The sequence below is a fragment of the Ascaphus truei genome, chromosome 5 (genome assembly GCF_040206685.1).
Source record: "Ascaphus truei isolate aAscTru1 chromosome 5, aAscTru1.hap1, whole genome shotgun sequence".
In the NCBI taxonomy this organism is placed as follows: Eukaryota; Metazoa; Chordata; class Amphibia; order Anura; family Ascaphidae; genus Ascaphus; species Ascaphus truei.
In genome coordinates, this window is record NC_134487.1 from 77,523,929 (window position 1) to 77,550,791 (window position 26,863).

General features: G+C 38.2%; 1 protein-coding gene across 33 annotated transcripts in view; it reads left to right on the forward strand.

Annotated features, from left to right (window-relative positions):
• NRCAM (neuronal cell adhesion molecule) overlaps positions 1-22,052 on the forward strand; it is a 258,232-nt gene extending 236,180 nt beyond the window's left edge. For 16 of the 33 annotated variants that reach the window (XM_075600041.1, XM_075600049.1, XM_075600045.1 and 13 more), the window contains 6 exons: positions 1,649-1,705; positions 2,488-2,601; positions 4,932-5,084; positions 11,732-11,863; positions 13,943-14,021; positions 19,523-22,052. In XM_075600041.1, the coding sequence (XP_075456156.1) occupies positions 1,649-1,705; positions 2,488-2,601; positions 4,932-5,084; positions 11,732-11,863; positions 13,943-14,021; positions 19,523-19,760 (773 nt within the window). In that variant the 3' untranslated portion in view covers positions 19,761-22,052. The remainder of the gene's footprint in view (positions 1-1,648; positions 1,706-2,487; positions 2,602-4,931; positions 5,085-11,731; positions 11,864-13,942; positions 14,022-19,522) is intronic. The other 17 variants (XM_075600059.1, XM_075600060.1, XM_075600061.1 and 14 more) reach the window with 2 other exon arrangements.
• Positions 22,053-26,863: the final 4,811 nt, after the last annotated feature.

Consider the following 26,863-nt stretch of genomic DNA (forward strand, 5'->3'; position numbering starts at 1 on the left):
GGAGAAAAAAAAAAAACGCGTTTTTTTTTCAACACGTTTCAACAGCGCTCATATCGCTGGTTGAAACTCTCCATATGCAGAAAGGATTCTAAATGCAGTTTTCGGACCTTTCTGCATATGGAGAAAAAAACTCTCTATTAAAGCTTCTTTTTATTCCCCTCTCCAATTTTAAATAGCGCTGCTCTCTGCATGAGGCCCTAGGTCTGTTAGATTTCTCTCCAGTTTGAAAGCATGATCTGTTCTGGACTTGCGTTTCTTTTGGAAATGCTTCTTTTAATAACGTATTTATTGCCATAGGAATAATTTATTTATATCCCAATGGTATGTTTACGTCTGTGAACCTGCTTCCTTCCGAGCTCTATGTATTGAGGTCCTAAAAGGTTTTTTTTTCTTTTTCTTTCATATAAGCCCATATTTACTATAAAGTGCTTTTCCATATGCTTGAAAGTACTGTAAGGTGCCTTCCACTGCTAGAAGGTGACTTATGGAATACCACCACTTAGTAATTATGGGCCATACTGTCTGGTGCAAGCTTTTCTCCATTCTGGTTGTCGTTTCTGGAGCTTGTGGGCACAGTACTTCAGAGAAGGTCTTAACAATGTATTTAAAATGGTACCTTCCTGGCAAACTCAAATTCCTATATTGCAAAAACTTCCAAACTACTATACTCTATGAGGACATGCACTATGACATAATCTTTTACTATCACAAGCGCGTACAAAGCATCTAGTCAAATTAAGAGGAGTGTGAATTTGAATGGAAAAACAAACTGATTTTGGAACATTTTGCAAGAATATGCAAACATAAAATATTCATATTCCAGTGTTTGTGGTAAAAAATGACTTCTCTTTGATTATCAAACATGGGGCCTCATGCAGAGAGCAGCGAATTTAAAAATTGGAGAGTTTAATAAAAAGTAGCTTTTTTGGAGAGTTTTATTCTCCATATGCAGAAATGTGCGAATTCTGCAATGTTTGGCATTAATGCGTGTGGCGAGTTAGAATTGGAGAGATGCGCGCTGCAGAAATGTGTTAAAAAAAAATCGCGCATTTTTTTCCCTTTCCTATAGGCGGTGAGCTCCATGTAATTGCCAACTTTTCTTGGCGAGGCAAATACTAGCAAATCGCGCCATTTTCTTGGCGCGAACAGCCGCTAGATGCCGTTCGCGGCTCTCTGCATTAGGATATTTTTAAAACTGGCGAGATGTAGGTTCTCGCCAGCCGCGCGGCGAGATTTTGAAAACGAAAAAAAAATGGCGCGTTTTCCGTAACTCGCCATTTTCGGCAGTTTTCTGCGCGAATTTCCCCAAAAAATGGCGAGATTTGAAATAGCGCTGCTCTCTGCATGAGGCCCATGGTTATAAAAAAAAATCTCTTCTACAGAATTGCTGTGCATGAGTGTGACTGTAAATGGCAAGTAGTATAATAACAATTGAATATAATCCCTTCTGCATTAAACTCAACTTTTCCGTGTACTCCACTGAATGTCAATGTAGTAATCAACTAATTTTAGCTTTCAAAGATGCATGAGTTGCATGAATACTTTTATTAATTGGTAAGCATGTGTTCATTTGTTTCTAACATCTCTTAAAATTACATTTCTTTCTCTACTTTTTCCCTTACTTGCCTTGGTGACCATGGATATAAAGAAACCCTTTTTGCCACTTCCCCTGTCATGCATACTATCCCTCCAACGTTCTACAAGGGTATTGTCATTCTCTTTCTTACTATTTGCACCAGTTGTGATTAGTATTTTTTTCTCAAGTACTGATCATCTAATAGTTTAGGGGAAAATTGCATGCTCTGTATAATGTTCCACTTGTATACACAATGGAAATTACAGTGTGTTTAAGGGCTATTATTTCGAATAGATATGTTTTCCTGTAAAACAATATGAAATATTGATCAATCTTACACAACTTGACATTAAAGAGGCAATCCAAGCTCTTTTTGTTTGTTTTTAATTGAATTTATTTTTTGAGCACTGTTAATTTCAGCTCTGGGGACCTCCAGCTTCCGGAGATACTTATCTCCAAAGGGGGTGTCAGTATCTCTCTGCTTTTTAAAACTCTGCGTCACGTGGGCCAATAGGAAGCCGCGCCGGAAGACATCACGGCTTCCTATTGGCCTATGGGACGTGGGAGCTTTGAAAAGCAGACATAATGTGAACCCTGCTGCCCAGCCAGAGCGTCTACCGGCATCTACCTGTGGGGTAAGTATCTCCATAAGCAGCGGGTCCCCAGAGCTGCAAAATAAATGGGTCTCAACTCTGGAGACCACCTGCTTCCAACCTGTTAAAATGTAAAATAAATGTAAAAAATGGCAATAAAAAAGTGCTTGAATTGCCTTTACAAGAATATACAGTAAATGAGATGTACCCTGATTTTAAACATGGACTTGAAAGCTATGACAGACATGAATATTTCTGATAGTACTGTATGTGTGAAGTCACGGTATATTGTTTTTGTTTCTTTTACCTGATGTCCAGTTCGACCAGTTTTTCCAAGGATCAAGAATATAACTGCGGCCGCAAGCTTTGCTACTGTCATTTGGGATTATGAGGGTCCAGATGTGAAGTTATATATTGAATATGTAGAATTGAGTAAGAAGCTGTTTCCTTAAATAATTAAAAATAGATAAATACATAGATATTTTTGCATAGCAATATTGTACACTGCATTTTTGGCTCAATGTATGCTCTTATTTGAGTAGTGCATATATTTTCAATTGATACATATTACCGATTAACCAAATGATAATTTGTAGATACCTAAAATGCAGTAACTTTAGATATAACATTAGCAGTAGCTGCTTATGAAATGTTTTACCCACTGATGTTTTAATTGTTCTTTTTATTTCTTGCTGGAATGTAGCATTATAAGTGAAGATTTAAATATTTACATTCTATAGAGTTCAAAATAGGATTGACAATAACACAATGGTCTATTCAGTGGAAAATGATACTGCACATAATATTTCATTACAAAGATAAACACAATTAAATATTCGTCCACATATAAATGGTCTGCTAGTGAAGTCCTAGCAGGATACTAAACAACTCATATGTAAGAGGAAGGCATTAACATAAAACAGGAAATAGTGGAGAAAGTGGCAAAAGTGGCTATGTGGACATCTAAATTCTTTTTTCAGTTACTGACAGTATTACCACGGCCCAGATTCACAAAGCTCCATTATTTAAAGTAAATTCCGTACTGTTAACCCTGTTTTACTCCCTGAAAGGCATAGCATTAGAAGTAAAGTTAGGGAATATGGCCATTAGGGAAAATTATAATGCCAAGCCTTACATTGCGGAACTTTATTTGCAGAGAACATTATTAGGCTACTAATACTTATACTTATGGGCTAACGTACGTCCGGTCATTGTTTTTTCTTAAAATGATCTTCGTGAATAAGGCGTTACCTCAGAGAAAATACTGTCTGTTCCTGTTTTTGGTAACGTCACGTTATTTGCTTAGTGCATCCTTAAAATGCTATGGACCTTATTTGCTAAAGGGTGCTAAGACAATGGGGGTTATGCACTAAGCAGTGATAAGTGGGTTTTCTGAGTGCTATGCACAAAGCAGCGACATGCTTTTAAGTGAGATACATGCCTTTATAGCGTGATACTGCCTGTTGTGTGATTTACAAAGCAGTGATAAGTGCTTTTAAGTGAAATTTGTGAATCTCACAGCAGGCAGTATCACGCTATAATGGCTTTTTATCTCACTTAAAAGCACTTATCACTGCTTAGTGCATAACCCCCTATGTGTCATTCTGGCCTCTATATACTATTCTGTGATGCTGATTCCTCCTTCTCAGGGAAGCTTTAGGCTCCATTCTCAGGAAGGAGTAGACAAGAGCATATTGTGTTTGAGATGAGCCTTAGTGGCAGCATGGAGAAGCGGGCACGCCAACTGCACAATTGTTCAAGTGAAGGTACGCTACAACAGTGTGATGGGCGGGCCGCATACACAAGCACACTTGTCAGGAAATAAATTTAAATTTTGACATTTTCTGTGCTGTTGGAACATTTCTCAAGACGCAGTAAAAATGCCTCTCAGAATAAACGTTAAAACGGGCTCATCGTGCCACATGCAAATGTCCATGAGGTCATGGCATCACCATTAGCATAATACGGGTTCATGTATTAAGTGGTTTACAACGTAAATACAAAACAAAAGTCCTTGTGTCATAACTGGAATGAAACATAGTTCCTATAAAACATTCCCCTTACATGGAAATGGACAATAGTTAGTACTGTATTGCATCGATATTGCCTCATATTTATTAGGATACAGGTCGTATTAACAACAACAAAAATCTCCTTTTCTTTATCTTATTTCCCTATTTTGGGGGGTGAAAAGGTTGCACCTTTAAATAAATTTAAAAAAAACCATAAAAAAATTGATTTAAAGTCGATTTTTTTTACATACTTTGACGCTTCTTGCTGATATTAATTAAGCTGTTAATTTAAACAGCCAATACATTGTGTATTATTTCTATGTAAAATCTAAACAGTTATGATATTCCATTGAATAGACCACATTACATTTGTTAGGAGAGTGTTGCTATTATAAGATTTGTTCTCACATTGTAATAGTGAGTAGATATTGTATGTTAGATCAGGGGTGAGCAATTCAAGTCCTCAAGGGCCAAAAGCAGGTCAGGTTTTCAGGATATCCCTGCTTCAGTCTATGACAGAGCCACTGATTGAGCCACCTGTGCAGAAGCAGAGATATCCTGAAAGCCTGACCTGTTGGGTAGCCCTTGGGGACTGGAGTTGCCCACCCCGTGTTAGATGATATTTCTGCATTATTGTACTGTAAATTAGAATGTATTCTTTACCAAATAATAAAATCAGTCCATATCTTACAGAGAAACAGTTCATAACATGAACTATTCCAATGTGTTGTTTTCCTGAAATTCTTTTAGGCAAAGAAGATTGGAAAAAAGAATTTTTAAATGATTCTCGGAGCTTCTTTGTGTTAAAGGGTTTAACTCCTGGAACATCATATAGAGTTCGAGTTGGTGCTGAGGGCCTTACTGATTTTGTGAGTTCAGAAGATATTTTTCAGACAGGTCCAGGTGAGGCGATTATACAGTATCTCATACGCCTCATACCAGCAAGTCTGTGCTTAGTGACCAGTCCTACTTAGCAAGGTCTGTTCAAGTCACACTCAAGTGAAAGCACCAACTACTAATTTCACTTCTCCATTAAAGCCCATATTAACTAAGTGGTGCTATTGCAAACGATACCTTTTGGTGTCAGCAGACAACTTGCAGCCCATTAAAGCAAATAGACCATACGGTATCTTATGGAAAAGCACCACTTGCTATATATGACACTTAATGTTTGTTTGATTTGTGCCATCTTTTGCACCTCAGACACTGACTCCAAGCATCACATTAGCAAATACAATACCTATACGTCTTTAGCATTGCAGCTCCTTGTTAAAGATGCAGTACTATGTTGGACTAAACTGAACTAATGGTAACATGTCAATATGACAGGATCAATTGGGAGATTAATGCCCTCTATCAAACTACTCGGGCAAGTATTTGCATTTAAAATATTTTGGGGACAGTTATCACAGAAATGAAAGATACAATTAGATGTGGAAGTTGTCTAAATTCACTTTTCTGCCACTAGGTTGTTAAGTGCGTTTCTCCCTTCCTTACTTTCATATTTGCATCTCTGAAACATACAGTAGGGGGCATGATTTAAATCTTGTAATTTCTAGAGCCCCTACTGTCAATAATTATTTAAAAAAAATAGTTGGAATACCTCTTTGTCTAATAAAAAATGTTTTTACTTATTACTGCCATTAGTTTACTTTTGTGTCTAACAGCGACTTTTGTTGAGCAATACATCCTTAATTGTACTACACTGTCAGAGCTCATAAAGGTATTCTAAGAAAATTTACACTCGAATCCATTTTTAATATCAGCTATTGTTGTATATTATTATTAGAGAAAATTGCTGGAGAATGTGGCTAGGACGGAAAATTGATATGGAAGGCAAAGTATAAAAAAATATATATATTATGACCAAGTAAGTGGGACTGGTGATTAAATGCTGATCGTTTTTTGCGGGACCGTTTGCTTGCTAATATGTTGTAGAATGCAGTTAGATTTGGTGCGATGTACGTATTGTTCTTGTAAGTATTCCAGCAGTGTACTGTGCATGGCTCAGGAATTGTTGCATTATTTCAAAGTGCACGTTGCGTGATTTTCATTGACAAGTCTGCAGATATTCATCCAGTAAATTTGCATTTATTTGTACAGCCTAATGTGTCTTTGTGAGCTACAGTGATGAATGCATATATTCCAGCTGTAAATCTTTATTACAATGTATTCACTAAACAATGTAAGAGGAACTGCTCTAGTATGCTAAGTAATTGCAGCAATTTGCAACACAAAGGGGTCACAGGAGATTACTGAACACATCTAACAATGCATAAGTCATATACGGCAACAAGAAATACCAATATAAATCAGCGTAACGGGAAAAAAAGAAAGGCAATTTCTGTATATAAATTACCCCCAGTGATCGGTAATAGAAGTTTAAATGCAAGAGACTAAACAGCAACAAATTAAATAGTTTTAAAACATATACTAAGCTTGGAAGAAGAACTCAACATTTGGGTCCCATAAGGCAGGGGTGCTCAACTCCAGCCCTCAAGACACCCCCCCAACAGGTCAGGTTTTAAGGATATCCCAGCTTCAGATCAGGTGGCTCGATATGTGGCTCAGTCTTCCACTGAACCACTGATTGAGCCACCTGTGCTGAAGCTGGGATATCCTTAGAACCTGGCCTGTTGGGAGGTCTTGAGGACTGGAGTTTCCCATCCTGACCCTTAAGGACAGTCATCCAGGATAAGATACAATAAATAGGATATCAGCCTACCCAGAAAGTGATTGACAGGCCCAGCAACCAATTAAAACAAAGAGTCAGTAGCAGTAATCCAAGTGACTGGTGCGGAAAGAAAATCTGTAGATGTAGAAGCGGTGACGTGGCTGCATTATTCCAGCTGTGCTCAAAACAATGGCTGCAGCTGTAATCAGAAGGGGGCTGCGTGTATAATAGCGTCCTACTGTCAAGTGGAGAAAAAAGTGTAACACATTAACAATAAAATGAGCAAAATAAAAAATAATCACATGATGTAACGAAGAAACGAAACAAATAGCTGTTAGTGATTTATAAATGCACTGTAGCTATGTTACTTCCTTACTGACTTATGTGATTCCTTTTGCTACACATCTGTCACTTTAGTGTTTTTGGCATGATTGACGTGTTCCATTTTTCACAGTAATTCTGCATGCAGAACCCTTCTGATTACAGCCGGAGCCGCGGCCATTGTTTTGAACACAGCTACAAAAATGCAGCAACGCCTTAGGCACGTTCTATAGTGCCGGCCGCGTGCTACGCCATGCGCGCGCGCGGATTTTTAGTTGGCTGACATTAGTCAGCCTTTCTATAGAAGTGCCGAGCGTGCGCATGGCAGGGAGAGGGGAGCCGACAGCAGCGAAGATGAATAAATTCATCTTTTCGCGCCGCTGCCTGCGCTCAACTGTATGTGTGTATGTGTGTATGCGTGTTTGTATGGATGTGTGTGTGTGGGGGGGGGTAAATAAATGCACACAAAAAAAAAATTATTAAACTTTTTTTTAATTTAAAAAAATCTTACTTACACTCCCCTTACACTTACACAACATAGGCACACACATACACGCATATACATGCATATGCATGCACATACACGCATATACACTTACCTGCAGCTCCCTGCTCTATATACACGGAAAGCATGCGGCACGTGCACGCGCGTTCGCATAGGAACGCGCGGCCGCATGCTGTATATTACAGCCCTTAGACTTCACCTAAGGACTTTTTTTTGTGTAGTTCGTTTGAATTACCATTACAGCCACTTTATTTCTATTGGTTGCTGTGCCTGTCCATCACTTTTTTGTGGGTTGATAACTCGTGCATTTTGTGTTAATCCTGATGGCTGTCCCTTTGGCCACTGTTTCTCAACCAGTAGGATGCAACGGTTGTTCAGGTGGGATGTAGGGGTGGATTGGACTATCGGGTTTCCCCAGTGGACTAGTGCTGCTGGTGATAGGCTATCTGTGTGGCCGGGGATAGGGCAACTGTCAGCTCCCCATGCAGCAGCAGCCCTGCGGTCAAAGCAATTCTCTCCCTTCTGTCCGCGCCGGAAGTTGGGTCCAACTTCCGTCCAAATGGAGAAGGGAGCTGCAGAGACCTCAGACTGGTGCACTGAGAAGACCTCACCCCAAGGTAAGATTGTTGGAGGGGTGTATGTTGGAGTGAGTTAGAGGTGGAGGAGTGAGGGGAAACTGTATGCGGGAAACAGATAGAAGGGGGAAGTGAGAGAGAGGGAAAAGTGTAATGGGGGTTTTATGGAGGTAATGTCCTTAACATTTTTAAATGTAAAGATACACTCCTTAGAAAAAGTGGGGTTATGTTTTTATCATGGTGGGACCAGGGTTTTTTGCCAAAATGGTTGATGGGACGTAAGATGCAAAAGGTTGAAAACAGCTGCCTAAGGCGTCCCAAATGTTTTTTTTCCTATGCCTTATACAGTATACAGTAGTATTTCAAACCACCTGATGTTTTGCTGCTTATTCTCTTGCTAAGTCATCTATTGCTTAAGTCTAATTATTACATTTATTGTGTTACCTGAATTAGGGAACCTCCCGGGGCTGACCTGCGATCCCACCCCCCACACCCCCTTCTATACTATAAAACTCACAACAGTTATCAATACTACATGAGAAAATATATCATGATGTGAAACATTTGAACAAATAAAGCATAATGTAAACATAGCATTTAAAAAAACAACTATACATTGATTAGATACTTGAGGAATGTCATTGTTTCTTTTTTTCATGAGAATTTCACAATTCATCTAAATGATTTGTACAATTTGCAAAGTCTGTATTATTTATAACTAAATGGGTGGAGATCTTATCAGATTGGCGTGCTATCACTTATGTGCATGTTAACATAAAACCGTTATCTGCAGGCAGTGCTGTATCACTGAATATGTAATCATGTAACCATCGGACATTTATCAGTTGCTATGGGGATCATTTATCAAAGTTAAATAAGCTGCAAAATTGGTGCATACAACATTACGAGATTAAACAAAGAAAACACAATCTCTTTAATAAATACTGTTTTGTTCACATTTCCAGTCTGAGACTTCACTAAACGTGCATTCCGTGTTTCCACAAAAATGTACACTGATATAGTATAGTACAACATCTGGAAACCAAGGGAATGCATGAGATTGTGAACAGATATTTTTTTACAAATGTATGATTTTTCACTTTTTGGGGTAATAAGGCCTATATTCACCAAACTCTGTAAATGTTGCACCTGGTAAGAAAGAAAAAAAAAGAATATTCGTTTTTAACTCACAAATATCACTTTATTCATTAACATTTATGTCTTCATAAAATCAGCACAATAATTAAACATAAATATATGAAATAATGCAGTCGTTTAACAGTTAAGTTAAAAACGGAGTAAGAATTACATTAAAATCTCGTTTGAGGGGTATGTAATAGAATTTCTTTGAAAATCCTATGGCACAAAATTCTCTGAACCCCAACATTTTAACATTATTAACCCTTTCTTATTACTTACTTTATGCTGCATAAAAGCCTGCACATCTTTAACTATTTGCAATATTTCATTTGAATTGTGAGTTTAGTTAAATATAAAGTTTGATACACTGGCCCATTTTTAAATTAGAAGTTAGGACTGGCCAGGTCTGGCGTTACCTTGACATGGCGGGCAAGGTATCCATGAATAGCTGGCTACTTGGGCTTCTGAGGGCTTAATATCTTCTGCAATGTTAATACTATCTATTTTCATTATCTATTCTTATCTTACCTATGTACTGTATATAGTAGTATATACTGTATATAGTATACTGTATATACTATATACATAGGCAAGATAGGATTACCACCAGCCTGAGGGAGATAGTAAATAAGTGATGATATACAGTACAGTGCTTTTTGGTAGTAGCAGAATATCTCCAGGTATCCATTTCATGAGTAGCGTGTGAATAGGTAATTTGGCGTCATTAGCTTCTTTTCATGCTCATTTCCACGTTGCCTTTACATTTAATTTGAATAGTAAAAAATGAATTACCCTTGAATGCATATTTTTACACTTTATCAAAGTTTAGTGAACCTTGGCCTAAGTGTACTTACTGTCTTTATACTATTAGCATGCCGAATGTAGGTCTACTATGCATGTGTCTGAGTATATCTATTAAGATGGTCTATTATTTGGTGTTTGCACACTCCGTTGAACAACTATGCATCACATTGTTAACAAATATTGCTAATCAATTTTGATTTGTTTATACTGTAAGTAAAATTGTCTGTACGTCCCAATCCCCCCTTTTTTGTGTGTGTGTGTGTAGGAAGAACAAACTAAGAAACCTGCAAGACTATTATGTTAGATGGTCAAACATTTCAGGATATTGGTACAGTATTAATAGATATACAGATGTAACAGATGTTATTGCACTTGCTGGCTTGTGCCAGGGGGTGAAATAACACGTTGACCCATTTTTTGTTCGCGGCTAATGCAGACACAATGGTGTCTGGTCTCGCTGGCATGTTGGGTGTGTTGAGCTAAAACTCGCCAGCGGGAGCAATAACGTCTGCTACATGTGGATATAGTTACATTTCAGAAAGTTCCATGGAATTTTCCTAATATTAGCACTTTCAATATAGGTTAGCAATACGATTTGTAATATTAAATAAAAGCTGAGCAATATTTTCTTTCATACAGTAAAGTGTTAGTTACCGATGATTACTTTTTAATGTCTAAGCATGTTGATGCATGTTATCTGCTTTTATTTGTATATGGTGTTTCTTCTTTACTTGGTAACCAATCATAAAATTTGCTGTTGCAATGTTTAATATTTCCCAAAAATAAAGCGTGGAGTGGAGTTACGATACCGGTTATGTTCAATAGATTTAGGTCTCAACCTTTTTATCACCTATGTCAAATGTAAGTTGTTCTAATATTCAGACTTAAAACTTAACATATGATGCAGTTTGTATTTCTGAAAAAAAAGGCAGAAAAATCAAGGATAGGGATGTAGAAAATGATAATTATAACTACCGCTACACCTCAACAAGTTGATGACTCACCCGTGTATGTAAAAGCATCATACTGTACATTGATGCCAAGAGGTACTGTACTTGGTAAAAAGCATCAATATTGACACTGAGTAAGTGTTGACCAATTTTATGGTAGAAAGGATTGCTTCTCATTTGTGGGCAAATGTGACTTTTTACTATAATTATACCACTTCAGCATAGAAACTTTAATGGGAGTTTCATGCGATAGTGCTCTGATCGGCACTATCGCAGTTTAACAAATAACCCCCATTGTCTATTACCAAGCCGTTCTTATAAGCATATGTTGGTCAGGTTTGAACAATGAACTTTATATTTTTGCTCTTACGTTACTAACCTGGGATACATACTGTAACTGTGCATGTTACTTAGGACTTGGTGAAGCAATATATCCGCTTGTAATGATTATTTGGCACTGTTACGTCTGTTGCTGATACTCATTTTACAGTGGTATACTGATTCTTTATATTTACTATTTGTGGTCCTTAAACAGTAAAACGTGCACTGTGTATTAATCATTGATTCCTTCCATTTTTCAGCCATGGCAAGCCGGCAGGTTGACATAGCGACACAGGGATGGTTCATTGGTTTGATGTGTGCTGTGGCGCTGCTTATTCTGATTTTGCTGATTGTTTGTTTCATCAGAAGAAATAAAGGTGGTAAATATCCAGGTACGGCAGGTATGGTGCAAATATATCTATTAAAACAGCTGTATGAGTGACCAACACTGATTCTGAAGCTTCGCCCACAGAGTGAACCATGTTTTTTACATTCATTTTTGTCCTGATTACACACATTAGCTACGCCCCAACAGTGCCTTCCCTTGACCTTGTTAAGGCCTCGGGCATGGTGCCTCGGGCCGCGCTGATCAGCGCTCCTGCTCTGCCTCGCCTGCTCAAACTGGAGCTTTTTTGTGTCCTGGCAGGCGAGGCAGTGAGCACGCTTTGGGGGCGGAGGCGTGTCGGGAGGCAGAGCGGGAGGCGGGGCTAGTCCCTCGCTCCCATTGGATGTGAGCGGCAAATTTTAAATTTGCCTGTCTGCTCAAAAATTCTCAGCCTCCGCACGCATGCGGAAGTGTGCGGAAGCAGCTGCTAAAGCCGCGCTGATGACAGATGCAGGGGGTAAGTGCATCTGCTCAGCGCGGCTCAGCACAGCCCTATCTACTATGTCCCAGGCCTAAGGCTTGGTCCCCGCTGGCTGCAGGGATAAGAGCCGTCCCTCAACGGGGCCGGTCCTACTGCAAGGGGTGGCCGCCGCGCTGCGCCGTCAGTTTTTCCAGCAGACTGGAAAATTGTGCTCAGTACTAGCGACGGAGCGCTAGGCCACGCCCCCAGCGGTTCTGCCAATGAGGGCGAACCTGCCGGGTGACATAATGACCGCGCTCCCCGTCACTCCCCCGTCACGCCCTCATTGTCTTTTCCCTTGCAGCTCACTGCAGACCGGGGATCTCGGCTGCACGCCCGCCAGCCTGGCAGGCACGCATACAGCACAGACAGCAGAGCCGTAGCCTTACTGTATACTAGCAATTACTGAACAGTACACTAAAACTTCACTGTTGCTAGATAAGGCTTAATGTGGGAACCTGGGCAGGCAAGGATAGTGTTTTCTTATCATTATTAAAATGGATTTGTATGGTAAATATAGGAGCAGTGCGTTGAAACTACATTCATTTAGTGTGCAGTGTTCAGAGGATGTTAGGCTCATAGAGGTGACCATTAGCAGAAGGGATGTTATAAAGCAAACAGTGAAAGAAGCCATAACAATATTCAGGAAGGCTGTACATTGATTTATAGAAAACTGAAGCTAATAAGACTATAAAAAACCAGCCCACAGTATAAATTATTTTCTCACAGTGATTATTTTTCATTTGTGACCAGTATTGATTAAATAAATATGTCACAGTGCAAATAATGCATTGCTGACAAATGAACACACAGGGGCTTATTCTGTAAGGTGTGATAAGCGCAGATAACTTGATATCACATGAAACGTGCCATTGACTTTAATGGGGCTTTACATGCTACTGTATATCACATAATCTGCACTGTCACACCTTACAGAATAAGGGCCATATACTGTATATGTCCTAATGTAAAATGTAACAACTACATTTTGGAAAAGGTATTTTTTCACTGTGTGTGTTTGCAAAACATTCTTTGGCACCAGCACATTTGCCTAAGAATGGAGATGTACTGTACGTGCTTTTGCCATCCTTTGTATTTGAGGCATAATTAATATGGTGACTGTTCCATATTTAGCATCTTTTTATTTCGGAACCTAAACAATATAATAAACATAAAAAACGAATCCATTACTAAAAGTACATCTTGAAAACAGCAAAGTCCTCCAGCCCTCTTCCTGGTTCAATTAAAATAACATATGTTTGTTATTTCTCAGGCCCACCACAAAGTGCTGCCGTCTGAAACGTAACCCATCAGGCTGCACTTGTGTGGTTATATTTCGCTAAACACTAAATGTACAGTAAGTGGATATTTAAGACTGTTCATTTTCAACTAAATACAAAATATGTTCTTTTAATTTAACCAGAAGGAGGGTTGGAGGACTTTGCTGTTCTCAAGATGTGTTTTCTCTGGATAAGGTGGTAAATCAGCGCCCCATGTGCACCCTGTTATCCGAAGGAGATGTTTTGCTTCATCCATGTTTGAGGAGTTGTGAGTGCTGCCCTCAACATGTGGAGATTAGTAAAACTGCAGCGATCATATTGTGTTTTGTTTGTTTATTCTTTGAAGTTAAAGAAAAGGAAGATGCTCATGCAGATCCTGAGATCCAGCCTATGAAAGAGGATGATGGTACATTTGGTGAATACAGGTGAGAAATGTCACTTCCAGTTCTATTGTCTCGTGTTTACTCAGCTTACTACAGTATACAGTATACTGCGTATTTGCCCGATTATAGGGCGACCCTGAATATAAGGCGAGCCCCTAATTTCAGTAGTGGCTGGATAGAATTTTTTTTACACAAACACACTCACACACACTGCGTGTCTCGGTCTCTGTGTCTATCTCTCTGTCTCTCTGTGTTTCTATCTCACGGTTTCTGTGTCTGTCTCTCTCGGTTTGAGATTCCTGCCTCAAGCTTCCTCTGTTTTACCCTCCTACTTCATACATGCGACTGCTGATTTTCTCACAAAGTGGGCGGGGCCTGATTATACTGTAAGATGAGTATGTACTTTTCAACTTTACAGAGAAAACCCTCGTCTTGTAATGGGGCAAATCCGGTAATTCTAGAAATAAAACACTTTTTGAAAATAGGCCATTTCTGTTTTAAACGCATTTGGTATATTACTGTAATGTCTAAATATTGTGGAAGACATTTTACACATAGTGTATATACTGTATCTAGTGCAGTGCCTTCATTAAAAGGTATGTTTAGGATTTATTAAGTCCTACTATTTTAATCTAAAAATTAATTATTTGTTAAGCAATTGCACATGCATAAGTTGTATGTTTACACTTCAGCTTGAAAATAAACCTAATATAATAATTACACCTGGAAAAAGCAACATAATCCTTATTTAAAAAATTATAGGACAGTTATGTTTTGAAAATGTTTGATAATTGTTTTAATAGGATTTAATGGACATCTCTCGATTTGCTATTTGTGCTCTAATCTCCTCTTTCTGAAACTGGACATACTGTATTTTCTATAGTTATAGAAAAACCACGTTTTAATTTTTAGATCCTATTTCACATAATGTGACGTCAATGTAAATGGCTCTGTGGTCTGATAACTTCTCTTCTCGTTGAATAGTATATTTGATAGAAAACAAATCTCTGTTGCACCTATCAGTTTTGTATGTTCACTTTTTTACATGGATGGTCTGCTATGGCTCCCAGTGACCATGTCTATATCATGATATTGGGAGTAACGTGCCAAGACAGTTTTGGAGCAAAATTTACACAAATACCATCTTGTATTTCTGTATCAATGTATATAGATACTTTTCTCCAATTTTGGCCCCGGATGTATGAGCTTGAAAATTGGGGAATTTCAAAAAGAGCAAGTTACATGACACTCATATTATAGTGGGATGTATTTTAGTTCTATGCCACTTATTTTTCCTAACATCCAAATATTTCACCTTATAGGAGGTGGCATGACCTTCCATAGCTAACAATCTGCGTCAAGTACTGTAAGACAGGGGTGCGCAAACTGGGGGCACAATGTTTTATAGGGGAGAGCGGCACTTACAGCGGCTCAGCGCTCTTCACCAAAGCATCTAAATTAAATGCCAAGGGAGCGCGCTAGGCCTCTGTGTAGTCTATTACCTGCTCTCCGGTGGCTTCTGGTGACGCGTCGCCATGGCAATGCAGCATCACATGATGTCATGACATCAGAAACGCCAGAGAAAAGGTAGGGGGAGGAGCAAGCAGGTGGGAGAGCAGGCAGGGGGCGCAGAAGAAAAAGTTTGTGCACCCCTGGTTTAAGAGACTCTGCATTGATATATCACTCGCACCGTTTGTTATTCTTCAGGGTAATTTACAAGGCACAAGCAATGCTACAAACATATGAATTCCTATTGGTTTGAGGGTGGAGTTAACCCTTCATTACCTTAGCTGTTAAGGGGTGCCGGTATCTCCTATGCAGGGCATTTAAATGAATTGGAGATACCGGCACCCCATTAAGGGGCCTGTATCTCGGGAAGCAGGGGGTCCCCGGACCTGAAATCAATGCGGTTCTGCTCCAGAGATCCCCTGCGCACGTACACTAGTAATACATTTTTTATTAAAAACCTGCAATCGCTGGCGAGATATGAGCAGGGAGAGGCGGCTCTCTGTGCAGCTGGGCCAGATCGCTGCAGATCCACGGGTGAGACCTTTTGAGAGAAGCAAACATCACATTGACGATCCTCGTAAGTTTTGGTCGGGGAAAGAAGCCTATTCTAGTAGCCTGCATAAAGGCTTTCTGAATACCGTGATAAATACACTGAAAAAACGCTGCGAAACAGGCCCAGCGAGATATGTTATGATGGCTACTAGCAGAGGCACCTCGGTCTTACTAACCTAAGTTTATAAAATGTGACATTGTCCTTCAAAAGCAGTTTTACTTCTCTGCATTTGTCCTTTACTTTTACTACCCAAATTAATTTCAATCCAGTTCTAAACATAGGGCAGCTAGAAATTAGATACTGTACCTTCGTTAATCACTTGATTTTAGAGTTTATTAGCTTGGTGAGATTCTGTCTTCAAAATTACTTTTGCTATCTAAAATATCAAACATTGATCCAGACAGATAATGATACATGCTGTAAACAAAATGTTACTGAACTTAGCTTTGTATAAAATAGATGAAAGGCTTTGAAATAAAATAGCAGTTTTACCATAAATTAGAAAACTTTGGGGTAGATCCACAGAGCTTCGTTAAATCTGGGCTACCAACGTGACGTTACCTAAATATTAACATCCGTTAGTTTCCCTGAGTTTAACGGGTATCTACAAAGCTAAATGTATGCAAATCCAGCAGCCATTAGTGATTTTATTAGGACAGGATTCACACCATGTGAAGTTAGCACTGCCTTGCTTTAGCTTCAAATAACACGAGCCTGTGCTACCCAAAAGTGGTATTACTCCTATGCAGATCCTAGATTGGTGCTTAATTAAAGTAAAAAAAAAAAAAACCAGACAGGAGAGGAAAAGAACACTAACAATATGATAGTTAAATCATACAGAACTGTGGTGTTACATTTATCTAGACCCTGTATAAGTCCTATTTCAGGGGGTGGATGTGAGTGATGCAGTTTAGCTATGACTTTACTAACATAATGTTAAATCCCTGTGTTAACTATAACAATCCCTGTGTTAACTATAACAGAGCTTTGAGGCTATGGGTTGTTAGAGTGAACATCTTTTTTCCATATCATTAGGACGAACATTCGTGATAGTAACGCAGGGGCTCGTTACGGCTGAAAACAGCACTTAACTCATTGTTGCTGAGCTTTGAAGATCCTCGTTAGCACTTAACGAAACGTTAACTGAAGGTAATGTCTCGTTAAGTCATTAACGGTGCTCCGTGAATCTACCCCATAATGGGCAAAACCAGGGCAAAAAAACGACACCAGATTTATCAATTAAAAGGAATGAAATTGAAAGCAATTGGAGTTTATCCTTTGATAGATGTGCTGTCATTTTTTTGGTACTGGATTTCCTCTAGTTTTGAAGCCAGGAGACATTTGTTAAAAAAAACCTACTAGTTTTTAAAAACCCATTAGCTACCAGAAAATAAAAATGTTTACGATTTATACTCTGATTGCCTCAAATTAACATACATGTACGTTTAGCGCTTGGTGTGTCTGTACATAGCAGCTGTTAATAACATTTCAGCAGTGTTGTGAAAATTAAAGACATTGACAATCATTTACATTTGCCATTTTAATCTGATATTCCATCAATTATTCTCATAATGTAATTTCCCATTTAAATAAGATTTACATTTCAATTGGAACTGTGTATTTTAGACTGTAAGTTACAGTACATGAAAAGTTTTATAAGTATCAGTGCAATGATCTATGTGCATTTAAATTGTTAAAGCATCTTTCTGGTCTAAATTACTAGTCATTTTTCAAAAACAGGTAACATTTGTAAATCTGCTAAAGATATCTCAGTGTCTGCTTGAGTAACTCCTATTGTTTAGCCATGTAGCAAAACAATGATTAAACACATTTCTCGTTGTACTGTATGAAACTATTTAGAAACTGTTAAACAATTTTGTTGTCTACATTTGGCATCTGCCCTGTTCAAAACATTTTTTTTTACTTCGGGTGCATATTCCTTATTAGGAAGCAATGTTGCTGACCTTTGACCCGCTTTGCTGCCAGATTGGTTTGCAGTCTGTTGCAAAGTGGTCCTTAATGTAGATTCCTTCTTCTTATAATATAGAGATGTACAGTATTGCCACTTTTTATTCGTAATGTCTAAGATTGGGTCACTACAGTAAGTAGTTCCATGTTAGAGTTTCTCAAATGAAACCTTTATGCAACAAACACTTTTCTTACGGTGCATTTTTACGTTTCTAATCTCCTTGACTACTTGAAGAAGGGTCCAATTGGCCAAGCACATTGGGATCTATGCACAAATTAACGGCTTCATTTGAATTGTAAAGTGCAGATTCCTGTCCTAAATATTGACCAATCGTTTTGAGTTTTCCACAAAGGAAGCTTCCCACAGTATGGCAACATCTGGTTACCATATCTAATTTGAATATATGGAGCTTCAAGAAGCACCCTGGTCTTCTTTTTTTAGCCTATTAACCGAATAAAATTGAAATAATAACTTAACTACATATGTAACATTACTACTGTAGACAACATCCCATAAATGTGAAACGCATAGAGTGGTCACCTTAGACATCCTGGTTATTCTCACTGTAATATAGTATAGTACTTAAATCCAGATACATATACTTTTCTTACAGTAACATTGTAAACTGTTAGTCAATAAACAACATGAAGCGTCCTCTATACATTGTTGAAATAATTGGCAGAAGACAGCGAACCAAATTAGAAAATGCACCTTGTCTTGTTCTTGACCCATGACAGTTGCCTTTGCACACTGAAAGCTTTTATAGGATCAACACTTAAAACTGTTTTTCATACTCGAATTGTTGTTGTGCATCATGGTAGAAGGCCACATAGGTCACTTGTTTAGATTTCATGTATCTGGAAAGGTCATGCACATATGTGAGTTCTTTTCTGTTGATACAAAGACAATGTTACAGGCTTTTTGTTTTTGTTATGACGTATAGAAGCTCTCATTAAGGGTCATAATGAAAAACACTGACCCCATTAGCACATGAGCTTTGCTTTGGTGATTTGTATTTTTCTTCTGCATTCTTTTAATGGAATATATAGGTCGCTTGACAGGTAAGAGTAAAACAATTGCAACCTTGACTTGCACAACTGACTGTACCTTAACTGGCGTTAAACATAGCTTGTCGGTTTTACCTATTGTTTTCCTTCTTTCAGAGAAACAACTAAATGTATCCCATTTACTGAGCCATTTATCATTAATTCATGAGAAATTCAACAAGAATAGATAAGTCACAGGAGAGAGCATAGGTGCATCATTTAGGAGTCTCGCACGATAGATCAAGTTCAAATGATTTCATGTTTTGAAGCCATTGCGATTCCTTTTCTTGCTACTCCCATTAGCCCACGCACATAGTTCAGTTTGGTTAGTGCAAGGATTGAATAATAGTATCAATTCAGCCCTGAAATCTTAAATACTGCATGTTTCATTATGCCACAGTAAGTAGTATAAGTTGTGTGTAGTAATGTCCTGCCCGTTGCTGAATTCTATTTTGTTCTCATCCAGTGATGCAGAGGATCAGAAACCTCTTAAAAAAGGGAGCCGGACTCCTTCAGACAGGACCGTGAAAAAAGAAGACAGCGACGACAGTTTAGTTGATTATGGGGAGGGCGTAAATGGGCAATTCAATGAAGATGGCTCCTTCATTGGACAATATAGTGGTAAAAAGGAAAAAGAGCCCGTGGAAGGGAATGAAAGCTCTGAGGCTCCATCTCCTGTCAATGCCATGAATTCGTTTGTTTAATTATCAAGATAGTAATTTTCTCTTTTGCAAACTGCCATATTATTTTCAATGCACCCAACTGACACAAAATGACTGTGTGAAAAACCCACATGGTGTGAAGACATATGCATACATTGAACAATCATTTCAAATGCACACGTTCTTGTAAGTGGTACTGGATGTCCGTGTGAAAAAGAGTACGACATTGTAATATTTTTGTTCACGACATAATTGTTTTCAATATGTGCAGAAATTGACACAGAATCTACAGTATAACAAAATGAAGTAATCATAAAATGCTATTTCCTTTAAAAAAATATAATGCATGAAATGCTACACATTTCACAGGCAAACCAGTGTGTGTAAAACATGGTTTGAGTCTTTGTTATGCAGTCCTAAGTCAAACACCTGGATATGAAGTCTGTTTTCATTGTCAGAGTGTTTTGTAGTATTACAGTGTGTAGAACTTCAATGTCTTTGTGGACATTGTTGGTGAAGTTGGTGAGTTTATTGTATATCTATACTATGTCTTTTTAAAAGACAGGAAATGTATATATATAATGGCTAAATAATTTAAGTATGCCACTTGCATTTGCTGATGCTTACTGAGACCCAAATATACAGTATGCTCTTTGCGCCCATTCTTTTATAGCCTTTTAACCTATGAAGTATTACAGACGTACAGTGTTGTATTTTGTACACTATGTTTAACTAGGTTGTTTTGATTCCATAAAGTGATATGCTTTGCAATGCATTCTGGAATTTTTACAGTCACTGAAGGGAGGTCAAAATTCAATGGTCTGCTGTATGAATTCGTAAGCAAACCATTTCAGTGCCTTTACTTGATATGCATTCCATAATGCACTGTGCGGCTGTATTAGTTGGTGCAGTAAACTTAGATTGGTGAATTATCCTCCTTGCCAGAAATGTAAATTGTATAAAAGAAAAAGCAATTATGAAAAATATTGTTCTAAAATGAAAAATAATTGACTTTTTTTTGTCTCTCTGTTGCTGCTGGTACACTGTGTTGCTGGCATTTCTCGAGCAGCAACATAGAGTTTATGGTATAAACCACTATCACATTCAGAATTTAAAGCCCATCATGCACTGAGGATCTTACACATCTTTATGCATAGAAGGGAAGATTAGATTTCAGCTATTTCTCAAATGTGTGTCTGTGAAAGTCTATGCCAATGGTTTCTCACAAATTATTACAAACTCTAGAAAAACAAAATGTTTCAAAAAATAAGATTTAAAACATACATGAAAGAGAAGGCTGCTACTAGGGATTAGTAGTGATGGACAAAACATATTTATCTTGCGTATATACACTATTCCAATGCAGTGGTTTAGCTTCATATGAAATTATATAACAACCTATGGTTGAAGCAATGCTCCGTTTCATTTGCCAATAAATTGCTTTTTCATAACTTGCATCAAGTTTAATTTTAAGTAAGCTTTTATATGTAGATATGTTGTTCAATTTGTAAATATACTGAAAGTTTAGATGCTTTACGCTTCTAGATGTTACAAAGAGATAAAAAAAATGTTATGTTGTACGTGTAAAAAGAATTATAGCCAATGGAGTGCATGGTATTTTGAGGCACCTACCTAAATACATATATTTTGCTGTGAAAATGACATAGTGAACTATTGTACTCGATGCAGAATTTCTGAACTTGTGCCAGTATGTTATATTTTGCCATTCTAATATTCACCAACCAAACTATAGAAATAAAGCACAAGTTTGGCAGCTGCATACTCATTTTGTTGCATTTCTTCATTTTTACATTCTGAATCACTTTAGCACCAGAGACCATGGCAAAGCATTGTGAATCAGTGCACTACTGGCAAATCTGCCCCCCGAGGGAGTGAAAATAAAGCATACATTTTAAATGTCAAAGCACAATAAGAACGTTTCTAGAAAAAAATCTTAGAAGAATTACTGGTGGCTGTGGAGGTCCTTTATCAAGGAAAAAGCTCTGGCAAATGAAACAAATTACACTGTGACTTCATTCTGTTATGTCAATTTATGTAGCAAAGTGGTATTTATTTGTCTAGATTTTTAGTTTACTATGTTTAGAAAGGACAGAAAATCTTCAACGTGTGACTCAACTGTGCATTATTAACTGATACATAGAACTATGAAAAGTGTGTCACATGCAGGTTTGTGTCTGTCCTCAGTCCTTGATTAATGACCTCCAGAAAAGTAACACATGCTAACTTGAGCTGTGCATGTAATGGTTCACTTGCAGACTCTCTTATGTAAAAGTGCAACAAATTTTGTATTATAATAAATGTATTCAAATTACAGTTGCATTTTGTGTTATTAGTGATGTTTGTTGAATATGCTAATATCTAAGACATCAGTTCTGTCAAATTCTGAAAGTAATATTTGCTAAGAACATTATAATATATGTTTCCCTTCCATTATTCTGGGTGTGTGTGTGTGGGGGGGGTAGGGGGGTAGGGGGGTTGGGAGAGGGGGGGGGGAGGCGGGGTGGGAGGGGGGTTGGGCGGGGTGTATCACACTGTCAAACTGACTACCACTTACATCTCTTTGCTGCCAGAGAGGGCATAGTAACTATTAAATTGACCTTATCTGTCATTTAGAAAGGGAAGAAGAAATGGACCCTTCAGTATTAGAAGGCATCTTTCCATTTATATATCTATTTTTAAAAGAGTATGTACATCAATCACAAAATGCTGTGCTTACCACACACTTGAGAACTGACTACCCGTAGACATTGCTCTATTTACTGTATGTTAATTGTAGTGTGAAAAGTGGAAGAGCATTTAACTTAAGTGAATACTAGTGCTGTGGTCATTGATAGGAAGATATTTTCGATATTAAGATCTTTTCGATTTGGACAAAATACAATACAAAAACTTACCTTTTAAAAACACTACCATACAATAAATGTCCAGATACATGAAACTGCGGTAACCTAAAAATGCAATATTCTCACCAAAAAAAGAACGTTATTTTTATACTGTAACACATCAATGTTGCAAATGTGGTTAATTGTGCTTTAGCCCATAGCAAATACATGAAAAAGCATTATTGGAAGAAAACAACCTACATAAAAAATAGTAAAATACATTTTTAAACCATTAACCCATTGATTGTCATTGTAGCTACTTTGATAGCTACATTGGCAATCAATGGTAACCTGTAATAGACTACAGAGAGTTGTCATAAATGGAACCTTTTCAGGTTGGACTACAGTTGCGAGTGGAGTACCTCAGGGATCTGTTCTGGGACCGCTGCTTTTTAAATTGCTTATTAATGACCATTAGGTTGGCATAGAGAGCAAAGTCTCCATCTTTGCTGATAACACTAAATTGTGTAAGGTAGTAGAATCAGAGCAGGACGTAATTTCTCTCCTGGAGGACTTGGAGAGACTGGAAACTTGGGCAGGTAAATGGCAGATGAGGTTTAATACAGATAAATGTAGGGTTATGCATTTGGAAACAAGAATAAACAGTCGATTTACAGATTAAATGGGGATAAATTAGGGTAATTCTTGATGGGAAAGGATTTAGGAGTGCTGGTAGACAGCAGGCTTGGCTATAGTGCCCAAAGCCATGCAGTAGCTGCAGAGGCAAACTAGATGTTATCTTGCATTAAACGGGCAATGGGTGGAAGGGAAGTAAACATAATTATGCCCCTTTATAAAGCATTAGAAGACCGCACCTTGAATATGGAGTACAATATTGGGCACCACTCCTTAGAAAATACATTATGGAACTAGAGAAAGTTCAGAGAAGAGCCACCAAATTAATAAAGGGAATGGATAATCTGATTTATGCTAGAGAAATTAGATTTGTTTAGATTAGAAAAGAGGCCTTTAAGAGGGGATATGATAACTATATAAAAATATATTCGGGGACAATACAATGAGCTTTCAAAGAACTATTCATCCCAAGGGCAGTACAAAGGACTCAGGGTCATCCCTTAAGGTTGGAGGAAAGGAGATTTCACCAGCAACAAAGGAAAGGGGCAGTAAAATGTAGAATTCATTACCCATTGAGACTGTGATAGCAGATACAATAAAGATGTTCAATAAAAGGTTGGACATCTTTTTTAGAAAGGAAATGAATACAGGGATATACCTAATAAGTAAACATGGGAAGGATATTGTTCCAGGGTGTAACTACAAAGGACTTATTATGACAGGGGGAAGAGACAGGCAGAGTTGACTAACCAATATACATATATGTAGAAAATCAATTTAAGGTGCACATGCAAAAACAATTACTGTATGGGTCATGGCATTAAAACATTACTTGCAGAGGACAGTGGTCCACGTGAAATGCCAACACAGCACAACCCATATGTGTGCAATTATATAAAATTGTATTTGTATAGTGTTAACAATGTTTGCCACGCTATACAAAATTACAATGCAATGTAAATATATGAGAAACAATGGGGATAAGTGGAACAGGTAAATGACAAGGCAAACGGAGACCGTGCCGTGAAAAAACTCGCAAAACTGAGACTCTACCATCAATTGACTGTATTACGTATTTGGGTTGTACTGTATGATACTTTTCTATACCCAACATTTTAACCTCACAGTACCTGCACACTGTATATACAGTACAGTACACCAAAAATCATATACAGATTAGTGTCTTCTATGCCACTGCCACTCGCGGTCTCGGCACCGAAGGATTCACGCTCCATAATATTTCATTTTTGGTTCTTGTGAATGTCCTACATTCTCTTCTTCACTTTCTCTGACCGGCAAAGTCACCCAAAGCTACCTAGGAAATAAAAGCATTCCAGTTGCTCCACTTACAGAATACTGGATGAGCAGCTTCCCTAACATCCACTCACTCTCCCCATCTAAACCTTCCCACCATTGACCCCTGCTTTCATGCAGTATTTTTACAACATCACCTCATTGCTGACAGGAAAGGGATGCTTTTTTAAAACACTACATACTTTGCATTAGATACTATAATGCCTTTGATCACTCGGGCTAAGAAATATGCAGGTCCCATAGAAATTAAATTATGGTAATAGGTCTCTTCTGCCTACCACCCTCAATTACAGTAGAGATGTCAGCTTGAGAAAATGATTGCTGAACTGTTTGTCTGTGAGTTGTCACTCTCTAGTTGCAGATGACTTGTCAGGAATGTCATAATGTTTAAATAACATGTCTTCTGAGACGGACTCAAGAATAAGAAAGCCATCATTATTTAAAAGATGCTAATTTTTTAAAGAATGTTGCCACATTTCCAATTTCTTTCTGAATAATAATAGGAATATAAATAAAACAGAAAAAATAAAAGCAAATACAGACCAGCGCCCACATTGATAATGTAATGTCCACTGTCCAAGATAAAAAGTCCAATCAATCGTGATGTGTGATGGGGCTCCACTCAGTAGATCTGTGACAACAGGACCGGAAATTAAGCGCGCTGAACACCAAACAGTGGCAAATCTTCTGGACGGAGCGAGTCCTCTGTGAATACTTATATAAGCAGGAGATGGTCACACACTCTTTCCGCTGTCTGTAAAAGTCTCAATGGTGGTGCAGCAACATGCAGAGACTGCTCTCGTACAGTCGTACAGTCTACGTGTGCTGTGAGGTAAAAACCCTGAGGAAGTGACGTTATCACGAAACGCGTAGGGTCAGAGGTCACGGCGCCTTGGAGGAAGTCGGAATTGCGTTACGTGTTGGATTTACGTGTTGTCACGGATCTGCGGAGTGGAGCCCCATCACACATCACGATTGATTGGACTTTTTATCTTGGACTCAGTGGACATTACATCATCATTGTGGGCGCTGGTCTGTATTTGTTTTTTCTGCTTTGCCTCTGGTACTGGTTCTACCAGTTTTTTCCTGGCTGCCCTGTTATTTTGTTGCATTTATTTATTTGATTGTGTTATATATTGTTTTATTGTACTGTATAGGGATTATTTATTTGTTTATACAATGTTTTACCAGGAAGTAATACATTGAGAGTTACCTCTCGTTTTCAAGTATGTCCTGGGCATAGTTAATATGACAAATAATACATGGATACAAATACAGTTACATAAATGAACAGGGTATACATTATATACAATACATTGCATGCACAGTTAGAGAAGATGTATATTATAGGTGCTATATATTAGCGCTGTTAAGCACATTTCATTTTGTGTAATAAATAGAACAGAGCCACTTCTTTTAAAACTCACATCATTTTTGATGACCTGGAGAACTAATGCACTTTAATATTTATTATACAAATTTAGCTTATGTTCCTTAAACATAACTTGTAAAACACAGATAAAACACATTTTTAAGTTAAAATTAAATGAGGAATGATTACATTAAATGAGTTAAATGACAAATGATATTAGTAATTGTAACCATTTAAACTGCTATATCTGGATTCCTTCTGATTGGTATCTTTAGTATGGCATGCACAAAAAATGATTTAATGTATCATGACCAAATTTTCCTTCAGCAGTTTGACTGAGATCAACATTTTTAGAGCTGATGCCCGGAGTAAAAGAGTGTAAGGATCCGTCGCAGGCTCCGCCCTGCCAAGGTTCAGTTGCCTGATTGGTTAAAGCTTCTTTCCTGCCTGCAGGAACAATCCAGCGTCTGATTCGACGGTCCTCCTATTTAGGCTCAGCCCTTCCACAGGAAGTTGGCTGAGAATAAACCTTGTGACATTTGCTGGTCGCATGCACCCTGCCTTGCCTCATATACATTGGACTTCGCTGCTGTCTCCTACCCTCGACCTCAGCTTACACTTGACCATTCTGCTCTCTCCTACTCTCGACCTCGGCTTGCCTCCTACGATTCTATATTCTTATACCCTGACCCGGCTATCTACTACTACGAACCTACACACTGGAGGCGACCTTGTGTCTCTAGGTTGGTGTTTTATAATCCCTACCTCGGACTCGCAGTCCTGCCCGGTTTGTGGCGAGCATCCGTTACACAGAGTTTGTGGGTTCTAACCCTTTTGGGTCTGATGCAGCATGGAGTACAGCAGCACACATGAAAACGGCGCCGTGATTTGTTAAAATAAGCAACTGTTACCAGTCAGGAACTAAATTAACACACACATTCCCAGTACGCTCTAACTCCAACACCCACCACATTATATAT